Genomic DNA, 10,617 nt, shown 5'->3' on the forward strand with positions numbered 1-10,617 from the left:
TGGGAAGTATGATTTCCTCGGAAGAAGAAGAAGAAGAAGAAGAAGAAGAAGAATTACAATAATGTCCTGGCAGCTTAGCTGCCCGGACCCTAAAAAAGGTTATGAGATTTCTTTTGTTTCTTTTTTCTGCTCATGTCATGCATGCACTATGTCTCTCTAAAGCAGAGAACAGGCCCTCCAACTACTCTCTATGGGCACCTCCACCCTATGGGCCCAGATGTAACTGCACTGTCTGCACTGTCTATATTTACGCCCCTGCATAGGGCCCAGAATATGGTGCTACACCTCTGGTCAGCCTTTATCCTCTTTCACCCTGCCATCCTCCTCATGAGATGTGACCCTGCTACATTTCAGTCTTTCTCCTTCATTACAGAAAGATAAAGTCTGGATGAAAGGACTGGTTGGTAGATATCAGAATCAGAATCAGAAATACTTTATTGAGCCCCGAGGGGAAATTATTTATGTTACAGGTGCTCCTTGCAAGAGAGGAAAGATATGTGAAAATATAAGAAATTTAAACAGTAGTATTAACAAATATATAGTTAAATAAACAGGAATTATTAACAAACATAAATGTAAATAAATATATATATATACATAGATATATTGTAAACTGAACAAGATTATTTACACAAACAAAATATATACAGTCAGGGTGAATGGGGTTATTGCACAAGTTAAATTATTGCAGTGTGTGAAAAAGTCTCAGGGCCACTCAGATATGGGAAGGGGGTGGTTCATTAAGGGTCTATTAGAAATAGGGGGTTAAATATTTCAATGAAACTGGTTTGATAACCAGAATATAACTTCTTCAGAAAGATTTGTTTTTATTTGAATTATTACGTTTATGTGAAGTCATGATGTTACACACTCCGGTACAGCGGGTGGCGGCATGCTCCTTTAACGTTGGTTTGTAGCCCGACACTAAAACTAAAGACGAAGAAGAACAACATGGCAGAAAGAGTGGTGGGTGTAATCTGTGGCGCTCGCGACTCCACTAATAATTGTGATGATTCAGGGGGTATTGTGTCACCGAAACCACTTGAAGATGAGAGCTCGGAAAGTCCATCAAGTCAGCATACCCAGGACCTGAAGAGCGTCCTGGTCACCAGCGTTTTAAACCTGGAAAAGCTCGACGTAGACCTGTACAGGTAGCTGCATGGCTAAAGTTTATAACTGTCGTTGATTAATGGTGCGTTCAGAATAGGTGAAGTCAGACAGAGTTAGCCAAAAGGCTACTTCTCAGCTGTTGTCCCTCGGCCCCACTGGCCATTAAAACAACAAATAACATCCACAACATATAAAGTTATCACCGTAGAAAACAAAACATGAACAGTTGAACAGGGTGAAAAACTCAGAGGAGCATTATGGCCTAAGGCAGCATCATGAAATGTAGGGCGTGTAAAAAGCAGGAAATAACTTTAAAAAACAGTTCTAAGAAGACAGTCAACACAGCCAATCAAAATATGACACCATAACATCAGGTCACGAGAGACACAACACAAAGAAGACAATCAGCTTNAAATGTAGGGCGTGTAAAAAGCAGGAAATAACTTTAAAAAACAGTTCTAAGAAGACAGTCAACACAGCCAATCAAAATATGACACCATAACATCAGGTCACGAGAGACACAACACAAAGAAGACAATCAGCTTAAAGGTGTCAGTCTGAAATATACTTTCTTCCTTGAAGCATCTTTGTTTCCTCATACTCGTGACTTTTTAAATCTCTTGCCAACAGTTTTCTGAGGTGAATGTGGTAAATGGAGGATGTGCTCATGCATTGGGAATTTTGAGTCAACAAGCACTTTGAAATAAGCCGAAGATGAGAAGTGTTCCCATCCATCCCATATGACCTGAACACAGCATGAGTCCTTCAGGTGTTGCACATTTCTGTTGAACATAGGCTTTTTACATATTGTTGATACAATGAAACAAGTGAGCTACAACTCTGTAGGTTCAGTGCATTTACTGAGTAAATAGAAATGAACGTGGCACTGAACTATTTAGACCTATTGCAGTGATACTGTATTATCCCACACATCATTTGATGAACATGTTGAAAATTTGATGTCACCAAAAATGTCCTAATGTTTTAAAATGGTGTCTGCAGGCTGATTAAAGATTTCAGTGGGTGACTTTCCCGTAAAGTTTCTCCAAAACAGAACAGTAAAATGACTTTAATTTTGTAAGGCCATAGTGAGTGTCATTCAGAACAAGACTACACTTAAATTTTCAGCAAACCTATCAAGGAAAGATTCATATATAAGACAGTGCTGCAGTGCATTTTGATGTTGGATATTTCTCTTTAATATTCTCCAAAATTGTACAGTAGAATAATTTCATATTTTATATAGTTATAGTCAGGGTCACTGAATAATTTATTTAGTGTCCAATTTATTTATGACCTCCAAAACTGGACATCAGAATGCTTTCAGACAACAAATGAAACACACAACATATCATAGAAAGCAAAACATGAACAGCTGAACAGGGTGAAAAACACAGGAGCATTATGGCCTAAGGCAGCATCATGAAATGTAGGGCGCGTAAAAAGCAAGAAATAACTTTAAAAAACAGTTCTAAGAAGCCAATCAAAATATGACACCATAACATCAGGTCACGAGAGACACAACACAAAGAAGACAATCAGCTTAAAGGTGTCAGTCTGAAAGATAGTCTTCCTTGAAGCATCTTTGTTTCCTCATACTCGTGACTTTTTAAATCTCTTGCCAACAGCTTCTTTCTGAGATGAATGTGGAAAATGGAGGATGTGCTCATGCATTATTTATGACCTCCAAAACTGTACATTAGAATACTTCCAAATTTGACAAGTCAAGGACATTTTGAGCAGAATTCTACTGGATTCCTGCAATTCAACAATGAAACAGTACAAGAAAACTCCACAGGTGGCCTTGGAGTCAGAGCACCTGTGGGCGTGTACCATATGTGTGCAGGGTCTTAAAACGTCCCAGAATAATTTAAATTAGCTGCAACTCAACCAGGTACATTTTAGTACAGCTGACATTTTAACACATCAGTGTTACAATGAAAAGGGCAGGTCTGAATAAATACCTCTTCATCTTTTTTATTTGTGAAATAGTTATGTAGTTTTAATGAAGCAAAGACAAGACCTCTCTGGCACAGTGCCATTATTCACTTCACAGTGGCAGGATCTGTGGTTGCTGTATTTGAATCCAATAAATTTGGGTAAAGTCATATTCACAGCACTGCATTGATCACCCTTACTGTCAAAGCATCATCTTGTTGGACTGCTTTACATACAATTAAATTGCTTTGCTATTTTTCCCCAGAGGGATGCACCACTGGGTGCCCCGCACCCAGCGTTTGTTTGGGGGTCAAATAGTTGGCCAGGCCCTCGTTGCTGCTGCCAAATCAGTCGGAGATCATTTCTATGCTCATTCTCTCCACCCAAATCAGTCGGAGATCATTTCTATGCTCATTCTCTCCACTGCTACTTTGTACGAACAGGTAAGACTTAGCATCATTTTAAAAGAAAAAAATAATAATTAAATAATAATAAAAAAATAAATAAAAGTGCTGGCCAACAATGGTGCAAACCAAATGTTGAAAAGCAGGCTCATAGTTGATGCAAATGATCTTTGATAGAATGAATGAACCTACAGAAGACTATAACAGCAGTTACAGGCTTGAAGTTTGTTTATTCATGGGATAAACCCCTTGAGTTGTCACAACTCAGGGCGTCCCACACACATCATTTAAACAATACAACAGAATAAGAGACAATACAATACAATAAAATACAAACAAAGCAATAGAAAACAATATAACAAGACAGGACAAACAAACAGAAGTCATTCAAACAAGTTGCAACCACAGTTTGGACAGATGTTCAATAAGGTATGACAGATTCAATGAAAGCATGAACAAGTTGTTTCCAAATAGAAAGACAGGGCTTGTTTAAACAGCTTAGGGGTGAAGAAGATCTAATACCCACAGGGAAGTGATTCGAATCATTTGGAGCTTTAAACATAAATGCTTTTCTACCAATTGATTTACTAGTACGTGGAACAGAAAAATAAGGTTGAGTGGAGTGTCTGGTTTGATAATTGGACGTAAGTTGGACAAAATATTGTTTAAGGGGGGTAGTTAAAGTAAATATGTTTAAATATAAATTGCAGCCAGTGAATCTGTCGTCTTATATGTAAAGATGGAAATTGAAGAGTCTGGTACATTAAACAATGAGTATGATAGGGACATTCAAGTATAAATCTACAGATTCTATTATACACATTTAAAAGGGGAGCTAGCACACATTTAGATGCAGAAATATACACGACATCACAGTAATCTAATATTGGAAGAATAAGTCGATTAACAAGTTTCTTTCGGACACTACGAGTAAAGCAGTTTCTGGGCCTATGTAGTATATTAATTCGACAATTAACCTTACGTACAGTATGATCAATGTGCGTTTTAAATGATAAGGTGGGATCTAGCCATACACCAAGATATTTGATTTTATTAACCTTCTGCAGAGGAGTACCGTCTTTACAAGATATAACTGGGCCTGCAGTGGATTTCAATTTGGAATTTGTGCCAAAGATCATGGTGAAAGATTTGTTCTTGTTAAGAAGTAGTTTGTTGTGCAAGAGCCAATCTTCAAGAATATTGAAGTCAGATTGAAGGGTGGCTTGAACTTCAGATAAGTCAGATTTCGATGTGTAAATGTCATCTGTATACAGTTGCGCACAGGAGTTAATGAGGATGGATAGTAAATCGTTAACGTATAAAGAAAAAAGAAGGGGTCCCAAGGTTGATCCTTGGGGCACACCCCTTTCCTGAACCAACAAGTCGGAGCATTTACCATCTAAGACAACACATTGTTTCCTGTTATGGAGATAGGAGTTAAACCACAAAATTGCATTACTAGAGAGACCTATGTTATGAAGCTTATCTAATAACAAGTAACGGTAAACAAAATTAAATGCTTTGGTTAAATCAATGAATATTGCACCAGTAACTTCACCTTTACCTGCAGCAGTAAAAATATCATTTGTTATTTTCAACAAGGCAGTAGTTGTTGAGCGATTGGATCTAAAGCCAGACTGAGAAGGTGATAGAATATTATTAGTCTTGAGGTATTGTGACAGTTGATAATAGACCAGTTTTTCAAAAAATTTAGCAATTGAACAAGTAATAGATATAGGTCTATAATTATTACAGTCAAGAACATCTCCTGCTTTATGGAGTGGAGTGATTCGTGCAGATTTCCAAATGGTAGGTAATTCACTTGTTAAAAGTGAGAGATTAAATAAATCTGCAGGAGGATACATAAGAACATTGGCAGCTAGTTTAATATATCTATTTTCTAGACCGTGAAGTCCAGCACTACTGTTTCCATTGGATTCCATAATGGCACTCAGTACTTCAGTTGGCATGATTTTTCTGAATGAGAAAGAAGAGCTGCAAGAAGATGGAGTGTTACCACACAAGTCACTGGTATATGAAACACGAAGGAGAGTAGAACAGACAGAAGAAAAATGCTTATTTAGTGCTTGAGCAACAGAAAGAGTCGTGTAAAATTGTATCATCAACTCTTATTTGATTAATAGTATGCTTTTCTTTGGTGTTTGTAATAGATTTAATTTTCTGCCAAAACTGTTTTGGATTTTTGAAATCAGAGTTCAAACAATCATTATAATAATTAGACTTGGCATTACAGGTTTTGACTTTACTCTGGTTTCTAAGTTGCTTATACACTTCCCAGTCAGCATTGTTTCTCGTCCTACAGTAAGTTGACCATGCTTTATCCCTCTGCCTAAAGAGACTAATAAGTTCAGGGGTGATCCAGGGTAGATGTTCACCCCTGACCTTAACCATTTGCCATGGAGCATGTCTGTCAAGCACTTCATTATACTCTGTGTTAAAAAAAAGTCCCAGGCATCATGTACATTAGGTATTAATTGAAATCGGTCCGTTTATGTTAATCAGATCATTACGAAATAAATCAGAATCCATTTTCTTATGCTGCCTAATCTTGATCAACTTTGGTGGTGATTTGGGGAGTTTAATTTTCCATACACAATAAATGATTGAATGATCACTGTTACAGTTACAGTGACCCATGTGCTTCACCTTACAGTTAGTTTATCAGTGTTTGTGAACATCAAGGCTTCTGTCACAGATTTTAACTCATCTTCTGACTGCAGTCCTATCACAATCAATGGAATGACCTGGTAAATTAGCCACAGTCAGTCCCTGACAGGTATTGTGTCCTCACAGCTGTCTGTTGGGTGTTTTTTAGGGGATCCAAAGGTTCCAGTGCTGTACCAGGTGGACCGCACAAGAGATGGTCGCAGTTTTACAGTACGCTCTGTGAAAGCCATCCAGCATGGGCACCCGATATTTATCTGCCAAGCGTCCTTCCAACTGCTGCAGCCAAGTCCCCTGCAGCACCAGTTCACCATGCCACAGGTCCCTCAGCCTGAAGACCTCCTCACTGTAGAGGAGCTTATTCATCTTTATCTCAGGTAAAGCTGCCAATACTAGTTGATAATGAATTAGTCTGTCGACATGGCATTAATTGAACTATTTTCTATTATCGAAAAATCTTTGCAGTCATTTTTCAAGTGAAAATTCCAAATGTTTTCTGGTTAAAGCTTCTCAAATGTGATGAGTTGCTGCTTTTCTTTATCATGGTTTTATAAACTGAATATTTGAAGTTTAGCCCTGTTGATCTGTATTTCTTTCTGATGTTTGACAGTAAACCAGACCTGGCAGATAAATCAAGACAAGGCCTTAACAAACTGCTGGCTAATGAGGTCGCCATTGAGATAAAGCCAGTCAACCAACTGCATTGTTACAGACATGCTGCAAGTGAGCCGAAGAAGCTGTTCTGGGTGCGAGCACGAGGATATATTGGTAAAATGCATTTAATGCACATTTGCATTGCATTACATTACAAATATTTAATCGTCTCCATACTACTCTGTGTAATGGGAGGGTATTCTCAGAAATGAATAGCATGGTTCCTAAACATTGCGTTATATTTGCCCAATTCTTGAGTTTAAATGAAACAGTAAGCTGAGAGTCATCTGTGATACTGAATGACTGCAGCAGCCAAAGTAGGGATACAACACAATTACATATAGTCAGGATATAGAAATAGGGCAGATTGTGAGGGTAGTAGCAAATAATTTCAGTGCTATGCAAATAATAAAATAATCCCAAATATATGCAATATGAAAATAAATATACCATGGAAAATACAATCCAAACAGTGTTTGTTGATGCATTTTATTTGTGTGTTTATGCAGGTGAAGGCAACATGAAGCTGCATTGCTGCGTTGCTGCTTATGTATCAGACTTTGCATTCCTGGGCACGGCGCTGCTGCCTTATCCCAACTACAGGGCGCACTTCTCAGCCTCCCTGGACCACGCCATGTGGTTCCACAACACGTTCCGCAGTGATGAGTGGATGCTGTATGAGTGTGAGAGCCCATGGGCAGGTCAGGTTGTTGTTCACTTTCTGTCTGCTGTACTTTATTTTGTTCTGTCTGTCTCAGCACCTCAATTTGACCTTTTCCACTGCAGGAACTTTAAGACCCACAACCTGATGCTTTGCATAACCTGAACCTGTAAGATCCCTTCAGATTTAGTTTCTGCTTTGTTTTTCCAGTGTGTTACAAACAAACCTGACTGTTTCTAATTAATGTCATTGAAATGTGACACTGGAACCAGTTTATTTCCTGCTTGGTTGGTGAGTGTGCCTTGGCAAGAAGTGCAGTTTAGCAACTGGAGAAAGTGTTGAACATAAATATTTTCTTTGCCATTTACAGGTAATGACTTCTCTCCCCCGCAGTGGGGGGACTACAGAGGAAATATAAGCAGAACCTGTGACACCCTTAGTTATGGGTCATTCAGAGCTGAGTATGTGGGTTGCGCCCATGAAAAATTTGTTGACTCTTGTTTGGTGTTGTTTGGTGGATTGGATGATTGAGGTGTGAAGAAACAAGACATATTGGCTTTTTAACAATGTATTCATTTAACAAACAGGAGCCTCAGTAGCTTGTGGAAGAACCATACACAGCCACAACAGCCTGGCACCACCTCATGCTGGTCACCAACCTGGTCACACACTGCTGTGGGATGGCATCCCAACGTGGTTGTGTTGGTCACTGACACGAACAGCACGCCCAAGCTGATCCCACAAGTGTTCAATGAAGTTGAGGTCAGGACTGCTGGCAGGCCATTCCATCCTCTCCACTCCCAAATTCTGGAGGTAGTCTCTGATAAACCCCACTCTGTGGGGGCAAGCGTTGTCATCTTGGAGGAGTTCGGTCCCAGACTGTGGAGATATAGGATTGCCACTCCTTGCAGAATTTCATCTCAATATCTCTCTGCATTGAGATTGCCTCCAATGATGACAAGCCTCATTTTTCCAGTGAAGGAGATGCCGCCCCACACCGTCACACTGCCTCCACTAAAAGATGTTTCTCTATCGGTGCAGCATTCAGCAAAGTGTTCTCCGCGTTTTCTCCACACTTTGACCCTACAATAGAACTGCCATAGGCAGAATCTGGACTCATCGTTGAACATAACGTTCTTCCACATGTTCAGGTTCCGGTGCACGTGTTGCCGACACCAGCTTAAACCTCAAACGGGCCTGACGGTGAAGGGCAGTCATGGCAAGCCTCCTGGCAGCCCTATGAGACCAGAGATTAGCTGTATGCAGTCTGTTCCGGATTGTCTGGGCAGAGAGCCGTCGGCCATATCGTCCTGCAGACCTTGACTGCAAATCTGTAGAAGACTGCCTACTGTTCCTAAGTGCTGACAGGATGAGGAAACGGTCTCCTTGGGGTGCCGTCTTCTTGGGACGCCCACTCCACGGCCTGTCTCTGACATCCCCAGTTATATGGAACTTGGCCTTCACTTTGCAGATGGCACTAGGGCTCACTCCAAATAATGCCGCAACTTGGTTTTGCGGAACACCAGTTTCAATTTGCCCTATCGCACGGGCCCTATCCAGATCAGTCAAACATGGCATGCCGAATCTTGGAGCAGACACCAACTAAAAACGTTTACAACATGTTTCTCTTCCATAGTGTCAGCTGAGTGCAGACTGTCATCTCTATTGAGCTCTGCCCTCCTGTGCCTTTCTTTTGTTCAGTTCTCACAAACGTCCTCGTTACTGATTCATGTGACTTTTGTTTTTGCTCAGTAATGGATGTGACTTGAAATATAGCTAAGTATGAGACTTGTGATAAAAAGTATTTAAGTAAAAGTAAAATTACAGGTTTCTTAAAATATTCCAAAAAGTACAAGTACTCACAAAAAACAACTATGTTACAATAACAGGAGTAAATGTAATTCATTACTTCCTCCTCTGGGGCATATTCACAAAGCTTCCTAGTACAAAGAGTTCCCAGTGACAACATTTTAAAATAAATTCTTATAATTATGATGTTTTTTTCAAAATGTTCCCCTTACAGTTAAGACTAAATTGATCTCTGTACATTTCTGAATATTATGTATATCTTGTATGCTACTGTTGTAGCTTAATGCTTACTGTTCATTTCAGCTGTGCTTATTAAAAGCCTGGACACCATTACACTTATCTGCATTCTGCTTTAGGCCTAACATGTGATTTGTTTTGTGTCCTACAGGGGGCAGCAGGGGACTTGTTCAGGGCCGACTGTGGAGGAGAGACGGGGTGCTGGCTGCCTCATGTTCCCAGGAGGGTGTCCTGAGGGTGAAACCAGTCACAGAGCCCAGCAAACTATAAGCACATCCATGAGATTTCTTTAAATTTGAATTATTTGTAACTGTAATCACAGAAATATTGTTTGATTTTATACATAAAATGATTAATATAATGATAATAAATTAATTATTGTTTTATTAAACATGTTTTTTTTCAAGCCAATAAAGACTAAAAGGTTATAATGAATGAATGTTTGTCATTTATTAGATGAGACATGTTTATAACTTCCTCACACTTGTGCAAAATGTATTCCATTACTTTGAATATTCATTAATGGTCAAAATTCAACAATGTCAAGACCAAATTCTGCTGCAAGGAGTTAGCTGTAAGTTTTAAAGTGTGACATTTCTGACAGGTCACATATTACTATGACAAAATGAGAAGTATAAAGTATGGCCATTTGTTTGATGACGCTTTTGGAAAGGCATTACACATATATGGTCAATATTTACGTTATTAATAGGTTTGGCTGTAACCAAGGTTTTTAAATCCATGCACTTGATAAAAGCGACAGGGCCAGATAATATGTCCACCTTCCTTTTAAAGACATTTGCAGAGGAACTGACTCCTGCATGGCACCAGCTGTTTCAGCTCTCCATCGATACACAGGCTGTACCTGAGATCTGGAAAAAATCCATTATAATTCCAGTCCCGAAAAAGGCATGTCCTCGGGAGGACAATGATTACAGGCCTGTCGCACTTACCTCTAATGTTTTTAAATCCTTGGAAAGGCTCATGTTAAATGCACTTCGTGCAGAGGTTGAGCCAGCGCTAGATAAATATCAGTTTGCATATACAAAAAAACGTAGTACTAGTGATGCCATATCAACTATAATGCACCTTACACTGAAGCACCTTGAAAAGCCAGGT

At 39.3% G+C, this 10,617-nt stretch overlaps 1 protein-coding gene across 1 annotated transcript; it reads left to right on the top strand.

The window, feature by feature from the left end:
- The first annotated feature begins 941 nt into the window (after positions 1–941).
- Positions 942–9,922, top strand: acot8 (acyl-CoA thioesterase 8). The gene is made up of 7 exons (XM_050039115.1): positions 942–1,151; positions 3,314–3,390; positions 3,432–3,491; positions 6,289–6,514; positions 6,748–6,905; positions 7,301–7,492; positions 9,650–9,922. The coding sequence occupies exons 1-7, from the start codon at positions 952–954 to the stop codon at positions 9,766–9,768; spliced, it is 1,032 nt and encodes a 343-aa protein (XP_049895072.1). The 5' UTR covers positions 942–951; the 3' UTR covers positions 9,769–9,922.
- The last annotated feature ends 695 nt before the right edge of the window (positions 9,923–10,617 follow it).

The sequence above is a fragment of the Epinephelus moara genome, chromosome 24 (assembly GCF_006386435.1).
Source record: "Epinephelus moara isolate mb chromosome 24, YSFRI_EMoa_1.0, whole genome shotgun sequence".
Classification (NCBI taxonomy): Eukaryota; Metazoa; Chordata; class Actinopteri; order Perciformes; family Serranidae; genus Epinephelus; species Epinephelus moara.

Excerpts from the sequence above, each read along its gene's own strand:
- acot8 (XM_050039115.1), top strand. The coding sequence starts at position 952 with ATGGCAGAAAGAGTGGTGGGTGTAATCTGTGGCGCTCGCGACTCCACT. Across the intron at positions 3,391-3,431 it reads CCAGGCCCTCGTTGCTGCTG|CCAAATCAGTCGGAGATCAT; the intron begins CCAAATCAGTCG and ends CATTCTCTCCAC. Across the intron at positions 7,493-9,649 it reads GTGTGAGAGCCCATGGGCAG|GGGGCAGCAGGGGACTTGTT; the intron begins GTCAGGTTGTTG and ends TGTGTCCTACAG.